Source organism: Gouania willdenowi, chromosome 4, assembly GCF_900634775.1.
Source record: "Gouania willdenowi chromosome 4, fGouWil2.1, whole genome shotgun sequence".
In the NCBI taxonomy this organism is placed as follows: domain Eukaryota; kingdom Metazoa; phylum Chordata; class Actinopteri; order Blenniiformes; family Gobiesocidae; genus Gouania; species Gouania willdenowi.
This window is the reverse complement of record NC_041047.1, coordinates 2,466,924-2,490,540: the sequence shown is the minus strand read 5'-3', so window position 1 is coordinate 2,490,540 and position 23,617 is coordinate 2,466,924. Positions and strand designations below refer to the sequence as shown.

At 37.9% G+C, this 23,617-nt stretch overlaps 1 protein-coding gene across 1 annotated transcript in view; it reads right to left on the bottom strand.

Moving 5' to 3' along the window:
* Positions 1–1,913: 1,913 nt before the first annotated feature.
* Positions 1,914–23,617, bottom strand: part of ghrhrb (growth hormone releasing hormone receptor b) — a 39,711-nt gene continuing 18,007 nt past the window's right edge. Inside the window, exons 3-13 of the mRNA XM_028443674.1 lie at positions 15,669–15,776; positions 7,933–8,024; positions 7,273–7,370; positions 7,054–7,186; positions 6,099–6,252; positions 5,928–5,988; positions 5,549–5,618; positions 4,851–4,942; positions 4,624–4,753; positions 4,502–4,543; positions 1,914–2,770 (exon numbers count right to left, since the gene is read on the bottom strand). Of these exons, the coding sequence (XP_028299475.1) occupies positions 2,471–2,770; positions 4,502–4,543; positions 4,624–4,753; positions 4,851–4,942; positions 5,549–5,618; positions 5,928–5,988; positions 6,099–6,252; positions 7,054–7,186; positions 7,273–7,370; positions 7,933–8,024; positions 15,669–15,776 (1,280 nt within the window). The 3' untranslated portion in view covers positions 1,914–2,470. The remainder of the gene's footprint in view (positions 2,771–4,501; positions 4,544–4,623; positions 4,754–4,850; positions 4,943–5,548; positions 5,619–5,927; positions 5,989–6,098; positions 6,253–7,053; positions 7,187–7,272; positions 7,371–7,932; positions 8,025–15,668; positions 15,777–23,617) is intronic.

Sequence of the window (23,617 nt, the reverse complement as noted above, 5' to 3'; positions counted from 1 at the left end):
CTAGGGGTGCCATCATTTTTTGTCCGGGCCAGTTTCATTATTTTGTTTTTTAAAGTAATTCTGTTGAACCACAATTCAAAAGCAATGACTGATTTCCATCAGTTAATTTTCAGTAAATTACTTTTGTCAGTTTCAAGTTATTTCAGTGAGCATTGTGTGTTTTTCTTTCGTTAACTGAAGGGTACCAACAGTTTTGTCCACATGTGTATGTGTTTCTGGGTTATGCAGTTTTAAAAAGAGAGTTAAAACAACAGAGATGTTGAAACTCTAAGTGTGCAACAATTCTTATGATGTAGGTGATTAAAAAAGGAAAAAACAACAGAAAAGCTTCAAACCCTGGTTGAAAAACAGCGTAGGGCAGGGATGGGCAACTTTATCACAGCAAATGTGTTTGTATCTGATCTGAGGGACACATTATCAACATTTATGTTAGCATTTAGAATAATGACATATCTGAGATTTTCAGCATTAATACAGGGGGGTTGTCTTTTGTTTGTCTTTGTGGTTTTGTTGTTTTGTCAGTCTGTATTCATTTTATGTGTTATTGTTATTTATTTTGTTCTTGTGCATTGATGTTGATTTGTGCATTTTTGGGGTCACTTTCTGTATTTTCCTTCCATTTTGTGTAATTTTGTTGACAGTTTGTGTGTCTTTGGAGCTATTCTGTAATGTGTGTGTAATCGTTTTTTGTGTTTTCAGTCATTTAGTTTGTTTAAGGGGTTGTTGTGTCTGTCTTTGTTGTCATTTTGTGTACTATGTTTATATTCCTTCCAACTTTTTGGAATACAATTTCTGAGGATTAGTTTTGGGGGGCCGCACAAATATAGACATAGGGTCACGTGGACCCCGGGCCACCAGTTGCCTTTGTCTGGCGTAGGGGATTAAAATTGCAGCGTAGTTGCCCCTACGCTCAACAGCACTGGCGAGAACCTTGTTCAGTAACTTGTAACAATAAATAGTTCCTATTTTTCAGTAAACAGGATTTTCCTTCAGGTTTGCGAGCAGCTTAGCCACGCCCACCTCTAACGTGTTCCTCTGTAAGTCGGGGACTGTTTGTGTTTTTTTTTAAAGAGCAGGTAAAACACAAGCTTTTACAGTGGAGTGCTCCAGATGTGCGAGTGCACTGTGCAACTTGTTTGCATGCAGAGTCACTGTAGACCACGTTACCATGACAGAGGTCGGCGTAGGTCGTTGGCTCACAGCGAGCATCACATGATGAGACGCTCAGTAAACATCACGGGAATAATCTGATCTTTATTAACTGATGATTCACCTTTTTTCATCCACTGACAGAAAAGTAACACAATGAGAAATGTTGGAGTGCAGGGGTCGGCAACCTTCGACATCACAAGAGCCATTCTAGCCCCGCCCACCACAAAACATGAGACTCACAAAACTAATGTGAATAAATTAATACAATTTGTAAGAACTCTCTTTAAACATGTGCAGGAGTGATGTGTGGACACAAGTGGAAGTGCTATTTTTTTCAAAATAAAATCCTGAGGACACTCATCAAAATAAAAGACACCCTTTTCTTCAAACCTTTTTCTTTCTTTCGTTGCAGCTCAGAAACAAAATAACCAGTTAACTTGTAAACACTGTGAGTGGAGTGTAGAGAGACGTCGTGGTTGTTCACGCCGTGGGTAATTTTGGTGAAACTGATGTCTGACATCTGCACGCAATAAGCTCACACTCCAACCCAGTCACCAGTTAGAATGAGGCACCAGCTGATTCTAAACACCTCCCGAAACACTCGTCCACAATTTTACTGATGTTTCACTGAGTGTTTCTCTCGCTGTGACAAACGCAGCTTCTGTCAACAACGTTAAAGGGATCCTCCACTTTTTTTTTTTTTTTTTTTACAAATGTGGCCTAAAACCTTTAATATGTACTTATTAGAAGATTTTGCACCATATTTGTTTTATTAACTTTTAAAAATTGGACTACTTTATTATTTTAGAGCCTGTGTTCCTGCAACTTGAAATCACATGACCCATTGTTTGTGAAGGATTTAGCATTTAGTAGCTTTTTCGATCATTTAGTGGCTTTTTCAGTCAAAATGACAGCTTGTGCTGCTTTTGGTTGTTCAAAATCATCAGGAAAAGTTAAAAATGTCAATGTAAACCTGTTTTGTTTACAGAAAGATTTCAAGATGGAGGAACACAGGCTCTAAAACTGTAAAGTAGTCCCATTTTTAAAATGTAATAAAATAAATATGGTACACAATAATGATTTTTGTTCGACACAGATTGACTCATAAGGACATTTCAAAGACTTTAGGACACATTTGTAAAAACTGTGGAAGATCCCTTTAAGAGTGGCCCTACTCTCTCTGTTGCTAAGGCGCTAAAGGTCCTATGTTGTTGCTAAAGGGTCTGATGTGGCTCCAGAGCCGCAGGTTGCCGACCCCTGTGCTAGCAGGGAGGATAAATCAGCTGAAAGTCTCACATCATTAACAAACGTAGTACCTTCAAAGTCCCACACTCAGGCCTTCAGTGTGCTTCACTTCCTGCTCAGGCTCAGGAGTCGAAGCCCCGCCCTTAGGCACTAAGGCCCCGCCCTCAGACGCTGGACTTGTTTTTGGGAGTGAGATGAGTTGAACGCTGACTGGTGCCTCAGACACCAGCAGGTCTTTGGGACTGGAACGGTCCAGGACGGAGATCTGGGTGACGGTGCAGCTCTCTGTGAACATGGTACGACGCCGTCGACTGTAGCGCAGGTAGCTCTGAGTCTGCCACTTCCACACTCTCTTCTTCAGCTCAGCCTGGACCTGCACGCCACCACAGAAGAAGAAGGAGGAGAATTTGAAAAAGAAGAATTTGTAGAAGAAGAAGATTTATGTTGTTTTGTTGTGTGTTTTTGGAATTGTTTTGCGTAATTCTTGAGTCATTTTATGTATTTTGTTATTATTTTGTGTTTTTGTCAATTTCTTTGTGTTTTGTAATTTTTATAGTTGTGTATTTGTGTTGTTGTTTTGTGTACTTCGGTTGTTCTTTGGTATTTTCCAGAGTCATTTTGTGTATTTTTGTTGAAATTTTGTGTAGTTTTACTTAAGGATGTCCTGATCCAATCACGTGATCGGAATTCGGGCCCAATCACGTGGTTTCAGAATAGGACGTTATCTCCTGATCAGGACGTGGATATATATATATAATAATGCATCAATTTTATATAGCGCTCATAGACACTCAAAGTCGCTTTACAGAATTAAGGGATCATTCTCTCACTCCACACTTAGTGGTGGTAAGCTACGATTGTAGCCACAGCTGCCCTGGGGCAGACTGACGGAGGTGAGGCTGCCTGGTTACCTCGCTCTGGTTACCATGGTTATGGTGTAAATGGATAAGAAGCCTGTGAAGCTGCAGAACTAGTAGAACATGATAACACAGAAGAACTTGTGTCAAAAAGAGGAGGAGCCATGTCTATGTTTGGTTGGATGCAGAGCGGAGGTGGAGAGTTAGACACAAGTTCTCAGACGTTTGGAAGAAACCAAACGTGTCGTTAGCCTCTCTGCTAACTAGCCATGATGCTAGTGTGTGTGCGCACTGAGCACAGATGTTTGAGGGCGTGTTTGTGTGTGTGAGCACAAGTGTTTGTTTGAGCGTGCACGTGTGTTGGTGTGTGTGCGCTAGCGCCAGTGTTTGTGTGTGAGAATAGACCATCTAAGTCAATCTACTGCAGTATTTCCTATATCAAGCACCTACAGCAGGACGTGCAGGTGTGTTCTAAGTCAGTGATTCTCAACTGGTGGTTGAGACCCAAAAGTGGGTCGCGGACCTGTACAGGGTGGGTCGGAAACAGCAAAAATAAAATACTTAACGTCTCATAATGGACTTGTCTTTTATTTTGAAAGACACTTTTCTTTTGACAAGCACAGAAAAATATATGGATTTATGTTTAAAAAATTGTTTATATATAAGCTATTTTTTAAATTCTAAGTTTTGTTGGTCAAATTCCGAAAAAAAAGAAAAAGAAGGTGAGTCACAATTTAATGACCGTGCCAAAATGTGGGTCCCAGGGTGAGACCAGTTGAGAACCCCTGTTCTAAATCAACCTCTATCTGCAGACCTCACATACTTTATTTAATAAACAGCTAATACTTTACATAATCTAAACCTGTAACGCCAACAGAATGAAGTTGTTATACTTTTCATCAAGAAAAACAATCTGTGAAACTAAATGAGGGAGTAAACATTAAGAATGCACTTCCTAAAAGTTCATTACTGGCCTTACTTTTGCTGACCTTATGGATGGACCCCAAAAATCTCTCCCCTTTATTCCCCCTTATAGATGGTCCTGTCTCCACATGACTGTTCTTCAATGTTCATGTCTGTGTTCAACCACCTTCAGCTACAGTGGGGGTCCCCACTCTCTGGAACCTTTATTTTGGGGGGTCGCAGCCTAAAAAAGGTTGAAAACCACTGCCATATAGTTTATATCTGAGTATTTATCTGTTCTGCTATTGTTACATTTGAAGGATGTGTAACTCTTATTTACTCACCTCCCCGTTTAGGAAGCAGTAGAGCAGAGCCACAACAAATCCCTTCAAAAAAAACAACTATTAGATAAAAAAAGGACTTATTGTGTGTTTGTGGGTCCAAAGTGTGTGTTTTTTGTGTTCACCTGAAAGGACCCCAGACCCAGCTCTATAAAGATACGAGCCTCCACCCCCGTGTCCTCAGGCAGGAAGGCAAACAGCATGTAGTGCATCCCAAAGAGAGGGATGAGCAGCAGGGTAGAGCGAGCTAGACGTCTGCACAGAGAGAGAGAGACACCCAGTGAGCACGTATCCGTGCACGTATCTGTGCACGTATCCGTGCACGTATCTGTTGCACGTCCTCTGCTCTTACGTAAAGTGACTGGTGTCGTTGCCTCCGACACCAGGAGATCTGAGCTTCTCCACCAGGATACGGATCACGTTGAGGAAGATAATGAAGTTCACCTACGACACAGAGACATGAGTGATATTAAAGCCCCGCCCCTTCACCCTGTGACCCCCTGATCTATCGTTTATACGTCTGTAACAGATTATTTTTTAACAGATCTATTCTGTACATCTGTGACAAGGAACAGGAACAGATCTATTCTTTATACGTCTGTGACAAAGGACAGGAAAATTATTATTTTTTACATTTTTTGGTTTGTTTAAAATATAAAACATTCAAGGAGAAATGTTATTTTTTAATATATATATAATATCAGTGATTTTGAACAAATCCACATCATTGCATCACCAATGTTATTGTAACATTATTCCAGGAATCGATGAGCACAGATATGAGTTTTCACAGGCGACTGCAGAGCAACAGGATGAAAACATAAACATAGATGTATGTGGGGGAGCAGGAGGCTAATGTTGTCTCTAATCAGCACCAGCACACGCTCACCAGCAGAGACATGAGGAAGTGTTCTGATTAGTATCGTCTGCTGACACTCATTGTCGGAAATGAATCAACTCCCATCGCAACGTTTCAGTGGCGTGAAGCGGCGGGAGATGGAGAGTCGTCATATTGCCCAACGGTTCCCGTGGTGCACGCTGTGTACTCACCAGCAGAGACGCCGTTATTGGACCTTTTATGATCCACCAGATGAAGGCCACATCTGTGTCATCCCAGCACCTGGAAGTAATGAGATCATCATCTGCAATAACACACACACTCACATCCACACCGTGAGAGCAAAAAACTGTGGAAACTGATTCTCAACTGGAGGGCTGTGACCCCAAAGTGGGTCATAAAAAAATCTGCATTATGTGGAATGCAAAGATCCCGAGATGAGGGAAAACATCTGCAACGTTCTCTTTCCATCACCTTACAGAGCCCCAGACATGACATGGTAAAAAAAAAGTTTAACTGTGGCCACGTAATACTAGTTTGTGATCACAATTTACTATTTACCAAATACTAGTTTGTAGAAGTGCTGCTCACCCTCTGTCGTCGTAGAAGCTCCGTGTGAGGATCCAGGCAGTGATAATTGTTGTGGGCAGACCTGAACAGGTCAACACATCAATTCCATCAAAACAAAAAACACCAAGAAGGACAACTAATCAAAGGCAGACACAACGACGAACAGGAGAAGAAAAAGAAGGCGACGCCCACCCCAGCCGACCAGGATGTACCACCAGAAGTATTTCTTCTGGAAGACGAAGGCGAGGGCGAGCAGCGTCTGCAGGTACATCCCCTCCACCAGGAGCCAAAAGTAGTTAGCTAGGATGCTAAACTGGAAGAAGGCCACGGCAGCTTTACACGAAGTCTGAAACGCACACAGAGCTTCATCAGGGGGCGGAGCTTCATTAGGGGGTGGAGATCCACACCCGGGACCACCTCCAACAAGACCAAGACAGACGTAGAAAACAACAGGAGGAAGGGAATAGGTCTAAATCTTTCGTTTAGTCTGATTGAATACGATGCATGATTGCATACAATACGATAACAAAAATAAGCAAAATGTCGATGAAATTACGCAAAGTAACGGGAAACTCCTTTACGACAGCAAATAGACACACTATGTTGATAGAATTACATTAAGTCATGGAAAATTACACTAGCGACAACAAAAACACATGAAATGTCGACGATATTATGCAAAGTAATGGAATACTACGCTAGCGATGACAAAAACTGCAAAATGTCAAAGAAATTACGTAAAGTAACGGACAACTCCACTGACGACAGGAAAAACACACAAAATGTTGCAGAAATTACATGAAGTAACAAAAAACTAAACCGGCAACCGCAAAAACACAAATTATCGACAAAATTATGTGAAATAACAGAAAATGACACTATAGCGACAACAAAAACAAAACAACAACAAATTACGCGAGGTAATAGAAAACTACACTAGCGACAAGACAGCAAAAACATGCAAAATGTCAACGAAATTACGTGAAGTAATAAATAACTACACCAGCAAATGTAAACACATGCATAACGTCAACAAATATACGCTAAGTAATGGACAACTACGCTAATGGAGCTGAATGAGCCGGTGATGTAACATAATGAAGCGAAGCAGGAAGTGAGTCCCGCCACAATAAGACGTGCCACTCACCGTGGACACAAAGCAGTGGTCCAGGTTTTCGTCAGTGAAGAGCACGACGTCTTTGACGAAGACGGCGCTGGCTCTCAGGATGAAGGAGATGAACAGGTTGATGTGGATGTAGTTCCTGGTGCAGTGGAACTTCCTGAACAGGAAACAATGTTTTACTCAAGCTTTGGTTTGACTTTGATCTGTTGGCGTTAATCTTTCATCAATAATCATCGATCAAACCTGAACGCAGTGAAGACGAAAATGGCCGTGATGAGAGAGATGAAGGAGGTAGCGTAACCGACCGTGTAAACCTTCTGGAAATTAGAGAAGTACGTGATCTGTGAAGAAGAAGAAGAAGAAGATTTGTGTACTCTTCTCATTGTTTTGTGTGTTTTTGTAGCCATTTTGTGTATTTTTGTGATTGTGTGTTATCTTTGTGTGTTTTTGTAGCCCTTTTGTGTGTTTTTGTAGTCATTTTGTGTATTTGTGTTGTTGTTTTGTGTATTTTTCTGATTGCATATTGTCATTTTGGGGATATGTTACGAAGCAGGATTACCTCAGAGGTGAGAGATACGCACGTATATTATTACTGATGATTTAAACACGTGATATCTCAAAAAAAATTAACCTGGACTTAACCCTGAGCTGGGTTTGATGAAATACCCCCCAGTGTGTGTGTGTGTGTGTGTGTGTGTTGACCAAAGGGGGGCGTGGCCTGTCCTCTTTCCTTTAAGCTAACATCAGTCACTGAGCTCGTCTCCACTCTAGCTGTAATTGGACAAATGATGGTCTGGCCTTTCCCACACGCTAATTAACGGCCCTGTGATGTTAGCTAACGATGGTTAGCTAACGACGGTTAGCTAATGACGGTTAGCTAACGATAGAGATGTGATGTGTTACCTCAGTGTCGTCGTCCTCAAACACACAGGCCTCTTTATAAGATGGATAGATGTCAGACCAGCCGTCCTCACTGCAGTTCCTCCTCACGTAGCCTGTAACACAATAACAACACAAAACACACACTAAACAATTGGAAACAGACATTGTTAAATGAACTGAACTAATAATATAATATTTGTTTTGTTGTGTATTTTTGTTGTCATTTTGTGTATTTTTGTGATTGTGTGTTGTCTTTTTGTGTATTTATGTAGTTTTGTTGTGTTTTTTGTGTTGTTTTGTGAATTTTTGAGTTATTGTATGTTTTGTAGTCATTTTGTGTGTTTTTGTGATTGTGTGTTGTCTTTTTGTGTATTTATGTAGTTATTTTGTGTGTTTTTGTTGTCATTTTGAACATCTTTTTAATGGTTTTTTGAATGATACCATAGTGTGTTGTCTTTTTGTGTATTTACGTTGTTTTGTTGTGTATATGTTTCGTCGTTTTGTTGTGTATTTGTTTCGTCGTTTTGTGCATTTTTAAAATTATGTATATTTTTGTGAAGGTGTGTTGTCTTATTGTGTTTGTCAAGTTGTTTTGTGTCATTTTGTGTATTTTTTTAGTTAAATTGTGTGGTTTTGTTGGCATTTTGTGTGTTTGTTTAATCGTTTTGTGAGTTATACCATTGTTTGTTGTCTTTTGGTGTATTTATGTTTGTTGTGTGTTTTTTGTTGTTGTTTTGTGTATAATTTTGAGTTATTATGTTTGGTTTTTGTTATTTTGTGTGTTTTTTTTCCCATAAAATGTGTGGCTGAATGTTTATCATGTGGAGCAAACAGATACACGTGTCAAATCATTTCCTACTGCACATCTTACATGTTATGTAATTTTTCAAATTGTGTCTTTTTGTGTATTTGTGTTATTTTGTTGTGTATTTTGTGTTATCTGATGGGCTCAAACCTTTGCAATGCAGCAAAGCTGGAAATATTTTCTGTGATTCGAAGGAAATGAAATCTCTGAAAGAAAATGTGTTTTTTATTCTATTTCTTTTTTGTTCCTTTGGGGCTCGTGAAGCTTCTGCTACTGAACAGTTTTATTCTTCAATTTCACCCACCTGGAAGGAGATGTTCATCTGGGTGTGATCTGTGTGTGTGTGTGTGTGTGTGTGTGTGTGTCTGAGCTCGTCTAATCCAAACCAATCAACACAGAGCGTGGCACATACTTCACGGCACACGCCTGGATGATTCTCACTTGTTGTTGTTTAATTGGATTCATCATCATTAATATGATTTTTAACGGACCAAATAAACACCAGAGAAAGAAGCACTTCTACTTCTTATAGTTCTACTCAAATATCTACACAGACCTACTTTTCTCAACATCTAACAAACATGTGGTGCCTTTGGACGGAGCCAACGGTCGTGTCTGATTTAAAGAACAACACACAATTCAACGTTGTTTCAGTCAACAAAAATACACAAAATTACTGCAAAGACAAAAAACAACTACAGAAAAAAAAGAGACTGTGTGAACGACAGGCGCTGACCTGCCCACTTTCTATCATTTCTAAATTATACAAATTAATTATTATTTCTAAAAAGCTTTACACTTGGCAACCGATTAAACATTTACATGTACATTTACCATCAATATTAGATTTAACTTTTTGGTCTAGATTTAACATATAGATTTACATTTAACATTTAGATTTAGCATTTAGATTTACCATTTAGATTTAAATGTAACATTTGGATTTAACCTTCAGATTTAAATTTAACATTTAGATTTAACCTTTAGCTTTAAATCTAACTTTTAGATTTAACATATAGATTTAACATTTATATTTACTATTCAGAATATGATTTAACATTTAGATTTAGAATTAACATTTAAATTTAGAATTAACATTTAAATTTAGAATTAACATTTACATTTAACATTTAGATTTACACTTTAAATTTAGACTTACACTTTAAATTTAGATTTAACATGTAGATTTAGATTTACTCTTAACATTTAGATTTACTCTTAACATTTAGATTTAACATATAGATTTAGATTTAAAATTTATATTTACTATTCAGATTTAGATTTAACATTTAGATTTAGAATTAACATTTCAATTTAGATTTAACATTTAGATTTACCCTTTAAATTTAGATTTAACATGTAGATTTCGATTTACATTCAACATTTAGATTTACACTTAACATGTAGATTTAACATGTAGATATAGATTTAATCTTTAGATTTACATTCAACATTTAGATTTAACTTTCATATTTATATTTCATGTGTACACTTTTTTAACAATGATATAGAACATGCTGTTTTACTTGTATTTCTGTCTGAAATGAAAGAAAAATGAGCTAAATGTTCATGAGTTTTTACCCATACATCCGTACAGTATCTGCTGTGAATCTGTCTATCATGTTTTTTTTAACGTTAGGAGCTGCTTGTTACTCAGAAACACTGCAGGTCCTGCAGGTGGAGGGGCTGCTGCAGGAGGTCAACAAGCAGGTGTTCCTCGTGCTTCATCTGAGCAGCAGCAGCAGTGATGTGGAGGTTTGAATGTGGGCGGATACACAGCTCTAGTGTGAGCCAATCAGAGCCTCAGGGCTCAGCGAGCAGCGCCGTGCTAGCGCGGACCGTGGGTCGAGGCTCTGGGGAAGCGTCTGCTGAGTTTAACAAGCGGCTCCGACTCCTTCCTCATGCTTCAGCTCCCACGGCGAACTCTTTGATTTTCCAATTCATTATTTTCTCCTCCGCAATCGCCGCTCCACGAATACGAGGAATGTGTGGAGGAGGAGGTCCAGAGTCCAAGAACACACCGAAAAAACAGAGTTACAGAGTCACCACCTCCGCCTCCTGCTCCTCCACCACAAGTTAACCCTCCATGAGAAGTTAACGCTCCATAAGAAGTTAACCCTCCATGAGAAGTTAACGCTCCATGAGAAGTTAACCCTCCATGAGATGTTAACCCTCCATGAAACACCAGAAACACCCAGGAGGAAAAATAGATTCTTCATTAACATAAATTTAACCTGATTACGATTAATTATCAATGGATAAAAGTCAAGAAAAGTGATTTCGTCTTTACAATAAACGACTGGAACAGATTCAAGTCCACTTAATAACAGAGTCAAACCCCTTTAACCTTTGACCCTGCTCAGCCAGCAAGTGTTAACCTCAGCAAACATGTGAGACTAGTTGCTACATGCAAACATACCTACAAAATGAGTACAAAAAAACACACAAAATGATATCAAAATAAATAGACAAATTAAATTAAAAAATCATGCTAAGCTAACCAAACATGAGACAAAAAAATTTCCCAAAACCCACAAAACCTATGAAAAACACACAAACCTACAATTAAATATACAGAATGACTGAATTTTAAATATACAAAAATGGACTCTAAAAACAAACAAAACTACCATGAAAATATATGACTCTATACACACAGGATAACACAAAACAACAACAAAGACTTGTCGCTACATGCTAAGCTAACCAAACATGTGAGACTAACAAAAAAAGACAACAATAAAACACAAAATAGCGTCATAAACATGAAAAAATTACAATACAAATTCATATCGTGCTTTCAAAAACACACAATTTGACAAATAAGGCATAAAACGACTCCAAAAAAAATTTACAAGTTGACCCAAAACACCAAATAAGCTACAATAAAATACAAAAAATGCAAAACTGGAATCAGATATGACTCCCAAAACACATTAAAGGGGACATATCATGGTTTTAAATCCTTCCTTTTTACATATAAATCATACAGTTGTGGTCTATATAAAGCAGAACTGCAATGCTTGGGTCTGAATTCCTCATTATTATAGCTCTACCCCTTTTCTACCCCTTTTCTGATGTGCTTCTGAGAGCAACTCGTTTTGGTACTGTCTCTTTAAATGCAAATGAGACACTCCATACCCCGCCCCCTCTTCAGGTGACACTCGGTTTAACTCCACCCTGCTCGGCCATTTTTGTAGTTTGATAGAAGAGATACGGCTATGTAGCGGAGCAGAAACTCTTTATTCAGAGGTTATTTACAAAATGTCAACAACGTTAGACTTGTCCATCCAGCCTTACATGTTCCAGCCAGAGTCTGACCCAGTGGAGCGAGATGAAAATGAAGATGATGAACCTGCAGAACCCTAACAAGTGAGCTAACACAAGCACCGAGCTAACGCTAGCGCCAAGCTAACGTCACAAAATGCATTTTAATACAGTCTTTTCGGAGACAAAAACGTCAAAATGAAATGACTAATGACAACTTTAGACTTAAATTAAATCACGTAGGCCATATCATCAAGGATCTAAAACGAGCACACAGCGCTAACATATGAAGACGGTCCAACTGCTAATGCTAACAAAACAATGACAGGGACGTCTTATCATCACTTTTTAGCGTTATTTACAGCTTACCGAAGTGCTCTGTTCATCGTCTCCAAAGATAGAAGGAATTGAACCCTCAACCAGACAAAGTCTTTCTGTAAATCCTTCTTTATACTGGTGGAGGTTGATGAAGCAGTCATCATTGAAGTGCTTCACACACACAAAAATGACCTTATCCACAGATGTGGTACATTTCTATAAAAAATAAAACTCAACCAGACACTTTGAAAAGGTTCTGATGCTGGGAGACGGTGTAATGAAGCGTGTGGGTTACTACATCCAACAACCCAACATTTTGACTTATCCTCTCGTAACTTCTGCATCCTTGAGCTTGGACTACAAAATAAAAGAAATAAAAATGGTGGATTGCTCAAAGTGTTGGACCTGGAGTTGATGTCCTAATTTGGCAGTTCTGCTGCAAATACTGTGATGTAATAGTTCAAAAAACGTAATAGAGAATAGAAAAATCTAAACAGATTGAAAAATATGAGCAAAACAGAATATAAAGATATCAATGGAGCACCTGAAGAGACTAATTTGATTTTTTCTGTACTTCTAAACAATCTAAATATACAACAAAATGCATTTAAGGGCTAAAAAAGTGGATTTAGCATGATATGTCCCCTTTAAATTAAATCAAATGAATACGTTAAAAATTCACATTCTGATTTCTAAAATACACACAATTTGACAAAAATACCCCAATTGACTCTAGAAACTTAATTAACAATAATGTGAAAAATGCACAAAACAGCAAAGATACATTTGATTTGGAGAGGCAGTAAAACATCTAAAGAAATGATGGCGTAACCCTGACAGCGTTGGAATATGAAACAGCTGTTTAACGTTGTGATTGCATCACAGTGACTTGTTGCTGTGAGAAGTGGGGATGCCGTTGTTTTCCCGCTAATCTTCCAGCTGCAGCAGACGGGGGGTCCGGGTACGTTGGAGGTCAGGTCAACAGTGAGAACATGCAGACTCCTCCAGGAGACGCTGGTTCCCTGGAGAAGGCTAAATATACCGCAATGTAAGAGCTGTTAGAGCTAGATCTGTAAAAACTAGAGCTGTAACCCCAAAGATGGATGAACTGAGATGCAGTTAATCAAGTAATAGAGATTAATGTGAGGGCAAAACACCATATAGTGTGTGTGTGTGTGTGTGTGTGTGTGTGTGTGTGTGTGTGTGTGTGTGTGTGTGTGTGTGTGTGTGTGTGTGTGTGTGTGTGTGTGTGTGTGTGTGTGTGTGTGTGTGTGTGTGTGTGTGTGTGTGTGTGTGAGATCCAGGATCAGACTGCACCACGACTCCTCAGTCATCCAATCCAGTTATATTTATAAAACCCTTTAAAACAACACGAGGGAGCAAAGTGCAATAAAACTAATCACCAGAACAAATCACCCAACATAAAACTCAGAGATGAAGAAATAAATCAGTGAGATATGTACAAACCAAACACACACACACAATATGATTTTTGTGCTCCCTCGGAGGCTGACAAAGTTATTACCCTGTATAATGTGATTTATGATGAAATAAATACAGCTTTCTGTTTCTACAGAGAAACAAAACTACACAAAATCAGAGAAAAACATACAAAACCTCCTCAAGGTTCACGTAGTTAATGTTTGTGTTGTAAATCTCATCCCAACGTACTACTCATATTAACGTACTACTCATATTAACGTACTACTCATATTAACGTACTACTCATATTAACGTACTACTCATATTAACGCACTACTCATATTAACGCACTACTCATATTAACGCACTACTCATATTAACGTACTACTCATATTAACGTACTACTCATATTAACGTACTACTCATATTAACGTACTACTCATATTAACGCACTACTCATATTAACGCACTACTCATATTAACGCACTACTCATATTAACGCACTACTCATATTAACGTACTACTCATATTAACGCATTACTCATATTAACGTACTACTCATATTAACGCACTACTCATATTAACGCACTACTCATATTAACGCATTACTCATATTAACGCACTACTCATATTAACGCACTACTCATATTAACGCACTGCTCATATTAACGCACTGCTCACATTAACGTACTGCTCACATTAACGTACTGCTCACATTAACGTACTGCTCATATTAACGTACTACTTATATTAACGTACTACTCATATTAACGTACTACTCATATTAACGTACTACTCATATTAACGTACTACTCAAATTAACGCATTACTCATATTTACGTACTACTTATTTTAACATACTACTTATATTAACGTACTACTCAAATTAACGCATTACTCATATTAACGTACTACTCATATTAACGTACTACTTATATTAACGCATTACTCATATTAACGCACTACTCATATTAACGCACTACTCATATTAACGCACTACTCATATAAACGCACTGCTCATATTAACGCACTGCTCACATTAACATACTGCTCACATTAACGTACTGCTCATATTAACGTACTACTTATATTAACGTACTACTCATATTAACGTACTACTCATATTAACGTACTACTTATATTAACGTACTACTCAAATTAACGCATTACTCATATTAACGTACTACTCATATTAACGTACTACTCAAATTAACGCATTACTCATATTTACGTACTACTTATTTTAACGTACTACTTATATTAACGTACTACTCAAATTAACGCATTACTCATATTAACGTACTACTCATATTAACGTACTACTTATATTAACGCATTACTCAAATTAACGCATTACTCATATTTACGTACTACTTATTTTAACGTACTACTTATATTAACGTACTACTCAAATTAATGGATTTCTCATATTAACATACAACTTATATTAACATACTACTTATATTAATGTACTACTACTTATATTAACGTACTACTACTATATTAATGCATCCGTCTCTCACGCTGAGCGACAGTTGTCACAATCTGCCATGTTTCAGCACCAAGGACAGCGCTAAATCGCCGCTAATTTAGCTACTTTTAACTGTTACACCCATACCATAACTGCTCTAATGAATCAGCAGCACAACAGAAAATAAAAATATAACGTGTGTTTATCTGTTATTTGTCCAAAATAGAAGGAGAACTTTGTATCCTCGCAACTTTTTTCCACATACAGCTAATCTTAGCTTTGAGCTGAGCCTCTGTCCTAATGTCTATATCAGGACAATAACTTCTCTCTGTTCTGAGTCCTCCTCGTGTCCCATGGATAGTTCTCCTCTTGTGTCCTGTCTGTTGAGTGTGTAGTACATTAGTGTGCGACACAGCTAATGTCTTCCTGTGATTCCACCATGACTGATTAAAAGCTGAGTCATTATTGACTTACCTCCGTTGTTCGCAAGCATCTGGGAGATGTTAGCGCACGAGACACTGACCACCCGTCCCACCTTCACACCACGCCAGCACCGAACGTCGTCCCACGTGGTCAGACATCCTGTGATTGGACGGAGAGAAAAAGTTAGAAGTTAGCTATGAGCAACTGACGGTCCGGGGGCCACATGTGGCCCTCAGGGCAATTATATGCAGCTCCCGAGAACACGTCCCCTAAAACTTGTGGTTAAAGAAGATGAAATAAATATAAAACTCAACACAATACACAAAATAAATAAAAAAAACACACAAAATAAATAAAAAGAATGCTTGAAAAGTCAGAACAGCCTCTCCTTCATAATAAAAGTCAGAACAGCCTCTCCTTCATAATAAAAGTCAGAACAGCCTCTCCTTCATAATAAAAGTCAGAACAGCCTCTCCTTCATAATAAAACAACTGAAGGTTGTCAGTGGGCGTGGCCGATATTTGTGCTGGACTGTTTTCCCACGCTACACTATAGATTTGTCTCAATATATCCACTATTTTCACATCGATCTGAAATCTGAAAAACACGTGAAAATCTAAAAAACAAACGTGAAAATATAAAACAACCCCTGTGAAGCTCAGGAATGTATCAGAGAACTCCACTTCCCAGAGTGCACCTGTAGTAGGAAACAGGCTGGTCACCTGATCAGTGTTGATCACTGAGTTTGATCAGCTTTGATCAGTCATTCAATCATCATGAATGTTTATTTATATCATGTGGATGTTTGTTTAGGTTAATTAACTAAATATTAGATTAGAAATTAAATTAATGACTTTACACTACAGCAACATTTCATTTAGAGTTTGGAAAATTAAAAGTATAAAATACAATATGATCATCTAAAATTAAAAATGTTACAATTCTGTTCATTGCTAAAACTTTGCTGGAAATGTAATATATTTCTAGATGCCTCATGTGTTTTTATAACGCAATAAACAAATGTTGTTTTATCCTTTAGTGTAACATTTATTTTCTATGTGTATTTTTGATGTTGTTTCGTGTAATTTTCAGCCATTTTGTGTTTTTTCTGAGTCATTTTGTGTATTTTTGAACTTATTTTGTGTATTTTTTAAGTTGTTCTGAATATTTCTCCATCATTTCTTTTATTTTTCCTTTCATTTGCTTATTTTTGCTGTGATTGTTTTGTGTCATTTTCAGTCATTTTGTGGTATTTTGGACTTATTTTGTGTGTTTTTGTTTGATATATTTTTCCATCATTTTGTATATTTTTATTGTTATTTTTTGTGCTTTCCTTATTGTTTTGAGTGTTCCTAGTCTTTTTTGTTTTGTGTGTATATTTCTAAATGTCTTATGTGTTTTTATAATATAACTGTGTTTTTTTTGTCCTTTTGTGCAACATTTAGTCATTTTCTATTTTTTTGAGTAATTTTGTGTATTTTTACTGTTGTTTCATGTCATTTTCAACTTATTTTGTGTCTTTTGGAATCATTTTGTTGTATTTTTTAATGTTCTTGAACTTATTTTGTGTGTATTCTTTATTGTTTTGTGTGTTCTGAGTTTTTATAATAAAATTGTGTTTTTTTTTATCCTTTTGTGCAACTTTATGTCATTTTCTGTATCTTTTTAGTAATTTTGTGTGTTTTTGCTGTTGTTTCGTGTCATTTACAGCTTATTTTTTGTGTTATTTTGTTTATTCTGGGGGCCGTAAAAAAATGTAAGAAGAATACACAGAGTTTTGTGGTACGCCTTAGGGGCAGATCAATCCTCTGGTGCTGCTTGTTTCACGGAAACCACACGACTGTCTCATCCATCCTCCTTCATTAGGAGCTGATTGGAGCTAAGATAGGGAGAATGGGCTGGATGGATGAATGATGGATGGATGGATGAATGATGGATGGAGCCACGTCTCTGTTCAGGTGTCGTTGTGGCTGTTTTGTAATGGCCCCATTATGTGTCACACGTGCACGTTTCATTCAAAGCTAGCAAAGCGAACAAAAAGAGTCCATTATGCAGTGGGAATAGAGGAGTTCCCACTGGTGTCACATTATTACGATCCACTTTAGTCAAAGCAGCAGTGAAAACAGGTTAGCGCTCTGCGGCTAATGTCACACGTTCTCTGAGTCACCGTTAGAACCAGGAGGTAGTAGGGGGAGGTTAGCTACTGTAATGTCTTTATATGTGGGGGAGAGTGAGTCACTGCACGTTAGCATTAGCATTAGTCTCTCATAATGTTCCTATTAACAGCCACATCACATCCTTGGTTAAAAGTCTGAGCTTCTCCCTAAAAAAAAAAAATCACCCAAAATTGATATTCAAGAAGTTATAATTGACAAAATGACTTTGAGAAATTCACAAAAACGACGCCAAAAATATATAAACAAAAAAAAAACTACAAAATGAGTCAAAACAAACAAAAAACCACAAAAATTTAAAAAAATGACTTAAAAATATCCAACTCAGTAGACGTTAGCATTAGCATTCGTCTCTGCTAATGCTCCTGTTAATGGCCAAAGTTGGTGTTTCTCTCAAAAACAAATCCCCCAAAAATTGTATTTCAAAAAGTTGAAAGGAATTCGAACCTCAACACGACGCACCAAATAACTCCAGAAACACACAAATGACTCGACACATGAAACGACGTCAAAAATGTGAAAAACGACAAAATGACTCAATGACTGGGGTCGTGAGACACTGGGAGGGGGTCACCAGATACTTTTAAGAAACTAAGCAACTACTCCAAACTCACCATATTTTAATCTATTTTCATCACTTTTTCTTGTCATATTTTTGCTCCTTTTAATAGATTTTTGCTACATTTCTCCCATTTCTAACACTTTTACATCACATTTCAATGTCTTTTCTGCAAGTTTTTTCAATTTTCCAGACATGTTCAGCACTTATAAACCATTTCGACCACTTTTCCTCCTAATGTGTTTTTGGAGGCTGAACAGGTTGAGAACCACTGATATAAAGGAACCTTCAGGTTCAAACCTCACATTTCTACCTCACGTCCTTTGTTCAACTCCTAAAGTGCTTTGTGAGAGCAGAGGGACGGAATGAGTCACGTCTTCTCTCTGATGTGAAGTATCACACACACACACACACACACACACACACACACACACACTGGCTGCAGCTTGGGTTGCACTTGAAGTTTAATCTCCTGGAGTCCCTCCGTCCGTCCGTCCTCGCTCTAAACGCTTTAAAACCAGACGACGGCTCTCTCTGAGGAGAAAACCAAATGTTTTCACAAATTAAAAAATGGAGGGAGATTAAAGGGCCTCAGCTTTTAATCTCCTTCAATAATAATCTTCAAATCATGAGTTGATCTCTTTTTTTTTTATATATATATCAACGTCAAGCCTGAGAAAAACCACCAGAATCCAAAGCACAAAAAAAAACAAAAAAAAAAAACACACTGTGTCCCTAAACAGTGAGGGAAGAACACCTGAGTGGAAACAGGAAGAGGCCAATGACCATTGTGTGTGGACACACACAGGATTCAAACCCACAGACACACACTGAACATGACATAACTGACTAATCTATAAAAAACGGTAAGAGAACCCACGATCTTTAAATAAAAGGTCGTTAACTAAACTAACGAAAACTAACAAAAAAAGCAAAACATTTAAAGGACAAAAATCTACATAAAAGCATTAACAATCAGCAATATATATATATTTATATATATATATATACACATACAGTACGCAATAGGTACAAATGTTGTCATTTTGTGTGTTTTCCTGTTGTTTGCATATTTTTGTAGTTTTTTGGTATATTTTACCATCATTTTGTCTATTTTTGTAGATGTTCTACGCATTTTGTTAATGTTTTCCATGTTTTAATTTGAGCTATTTTGTGTATATTGTGTTTTCAATCCAAAATAAAAAATGAGCACCAAATAATTGCATTTTAAGACTTTTTTCTTTGTTCGAAAATATTGTTTTTAATTGATTTTTTTTCTTTTATTAAAATGTTTTATTTATTTTTTTGATTGAATAACAAAAAAACAAATGTACTACCAATAATATGTCCCAAATAAAAAAAAAGTGTTCAAATGTAATTATTTGGTCTTAAAATTAAACAAATTTTTTTCTTTGAAAATATTTGTTTTAGATTGAAAAAGTTTTTTTGATTGAATAATAAAGACACAAATGTATCTCCATAGTTAACCAGGTGGAGCAGTGTGTCTCTGATAGCGTGAGTCAAAACATGTCTCAGGCTGAGACCTTGGTGTGTGCTGTCAGTGTGCTGTGGTATCTGGCCTGCTTAGGGACCGTCTGAGCAGGAGAGGGAGTTTATTTCATTGAATCTGAGGCTTCTTTGAGTCACGTATGGTGATTCTGACCTTAAGAGACCTCCTGAATGAATGTAGAAGCAGTTTTAACTGTGTTTAGCTCTGCAGCGCTAGCTTAAAAACATCAGCTAATGACGCTGCGCTGAGTCATCATGAAACAGAGCAAATATGAAGAGATCAGGACAGTCAGTTGGAGTCATGACCTGTGGAAATGCCACGGACGCACGCATGCACGCACACACACACACACACACACACACACACACACACACACACACACACACACACACACACACACACACACACACACACACACACAGGTCCCCTCAGCGAACCGATAGAACCTCCTCTCACTTTTCAAACATTATTGTCTCTTGGTTACTAAGCAACCGTCACTGATGATGGAAATCATCAGATTCACAAAGAAAACAAACATTTTCCCACAGAGTTGATCACTAATAATGCAGCACATGAGTAAAAAAATCATTGACTTTGGTATAAAAGCACAGATTCTCTCTAAGAGCCATTATTTTAGAAGAAATTCAATATGGCAGCCATTTTTCAAGATGGCCACCATTGCTATTCAATGGTTATTATCAGGGCTTTAAATTAACACCTGCTAAATGAGGGTAAAAATGAACTTTGGCGTGTAACACTGTAGAGTAACTAGTTATTACGGCTGGTGAGGAAGTGGGCGCCAGAAAAATTCCCTTATTTTCAAATCCCAAAGTTGACAGGTATGATAGGATGGTGTACAGGAAATAATATTTACAGAATTGATGAAATGTGAACTAATTGACCACATTGTATAGAATTGATAAAACTAGGTATCAACTCTACAATCCTTCTCTTCCACTCTGCACACCTTCCTCACCCATTCTCTCCCTTCAAACCCTCCCATTAACTCTGTATTATGAATACAGAACATTTTACATCAACAACTTTCATCTGTAATGTGTACAGTTCTGTTTAGACAGCAGTTATTACTCTGTCAGAAACTCAGTGCAGGAGTTGGATAAACTATTCTAATGATCTATGACTGATTAGTGTGATTACTTCTATTTTTATCACTTCAAACAATGTTCCAGGGTTTGTTTATGAAGTTATGAGAATACGCTTTATAAAAGGTTCACTTCTCCAACACACCCAAAGTTCCACATCGTACCTTTACCAAACATTGTTTGTAAAGACACTCCGTGGACTTTTTAACCTAAAGAGTTGATCTATATCATCTATATCATCAGACCAATGTACAGCGTGTGACAGTATCAATGCTCTGAGCGTGGATTCACTCTGGAAATACTGACTATGTAAGTTTGGAGACGGACCGTCTTTGACGAGAAACGCCTGGAGAACGTTTCACTTTAAGGCAGTCACGTGACCACAGGCTCAGATATTTATAGTTCCCACGTGACGTCACAACATACGGGCATTTCCTGACCCAGCGCCCAGCGCGGGCAGCTGAAACGAGGATAGAAAGAGGAGGGCACGGCGGCGGCGGCTCCTCCAGCCGCAGCGCTGGCCCAGCCCCGCTTCACACCCCAGCCCGACCGACCGACCGACCGACCCAGCCCTGAGAGCCAATCCTCATCCTGATGTTCCAGGTCAACTACTGTCTGCATAGACAATCAAAAGACAAGAGAGGTTGGCCACACTGACTGTTTGTTGATTTTTGCGACAGTGCTGTGACACTTGTGGCCACTAGGGGCGTTTGACGTGAAAGTTACAGGTCTAGCGCCCCTAGTGGCCAAAAGTTACACAGTGTACCTTAAATTAAATGTTTATATTCTTACCATTTTAATGTATTTCTGCAATTAACTAAAATAAACACTATTCAAAAAAACATGAATGCTTAAATCTATTCTGTGGTTCAGAATGTAGTTTTATTTTTACTGGAAAACAATTTGGCTGCTGGAAAATATGGTTGGCTGGAAACTTTAAGAACCTAAAAAGTTCATTTAAGGCCCTGGTTATTAAATAACTAAAAAATGCTTGGATCAGGCCAAACGAGGTGTCAGCGGAAAGGTCTGGTCCCCCCCCCCCCGGGTGCAGTCAGGACGGCGTCCGCTAGAGGCAAAACATTTAATCGCCTCCCATTGACCAACGCCTGGTGCAGGAAAACACCAAACTTCCACGGCCTCCTGCTGTGGTCTGATCCAAGCATTTTTTGGTTTTATAATAACCATTGAATAGCAATGGTGGCCATCTTAAAAAAACACCGCCATATTGAATTTTTGAGTGGCTTCTTCCAAAATAGTGGCTCAGAGAGAGAATCTGTGCCAAATGTCACACTTTTATACCAAAGTCTACAATTCTCTTGAAATGAATCTGCTTCAAACACACGTCATAAAACTATATTTAACCTTTTTAATGTAACACACAGACACATCTGTTCAGTATCTCTTTGGTCCAGACGTATAAAAATAGATCCGTTCTCTAAATGTACAAAACAGTCCCGTACCCCTTCAGACCTTTAATGTGAAGCCATGTACCCCCTACTCCCACACACTTACAAAACATAGTAATGCTGCAGTGTTTTTCAACTTTGGGGTCATGACCCCATGTGGGGTTGCCTGGAATTCAAATGAGGTCCCCTGAAATATCTAGTAATTTATAATAATAAAAAAATACTGATTTAAAATGCATTTTAATTATTATTTTTTTATTATGACACCACACACACTTATTTTGTGTATTTTTGTTGTTGTTCCGTATGTTTTTCTGTCATTTTGTGCATTTTACTTTGTTTATTTTTCTTGTTATTTTTTCATGATTTTGTATATTTCGTGCAGGTTCTATGCATTTTGTGGGTGTTTTAGAGCCATTTCGTATATATTTTGTTTTGCTGTTATTTTTGTACATTTTTGTTGTACTTTTGTGTATTTTTTTTTTACTTATTTGAGTATTTTTGTTGCTGTTTGATATATTTTTCCATCATTTTTGTTGTCATTTTGTGTATCATTTACGTCACGTTCACCTCTCAACCCTCTCACCTTTTCATACTCGATGTCCAGTCCAAAACCATCAGTTTGTAACTTTCTCAATGTGTTCAATGGTTCATATCCCTGTGTGTGAATGAGCTCAGCACCATTAGCTTTGTGATAAACGAGCCGTGTGTCCTTCAGGGAAAAGCGCTGAGTCATCGGCCTCTCCCTGCTCATTGCTGCACGTCCACAGGCGTGGGAGGAGGAGGAAGTGGACTTTCCTCTGTGCACTAATGCTAATTCTCATGTTTACGCTGTGCACGTTCACAGGGAAACCAACGTAAATGATGCAGATGATTGTGAGGAAAAGCAGCTGTGGTCCCAGTGTTTGTAAAGCTGAGGTTTGAGGGCACATGAAGGTCAGGACAACCAGAGGACCAGATTCATTCAGAACCACTGGAGGATGATAAAGGATTGAGTTTGTTCACAATCCACCTGAGCAACATATTCATCATCTCCTCCTGTGATTGGTTCGTCTGAACGCGCTGGAATTCTCCAGAGAAATAAAAGCTGCAGTGAAAGCTGTTATTAAGTCAGTGATTCTCAACATGTGGCTCTTTATGTCTTCATTTGAATTATTGATCCCCCAGAAAAGCTTATAAAGAAAAAACTTTTTATTTGATTTTTTTGGCCATTTTACAACTTCCTTTGTCCCATTTTTGCCCTTTTTC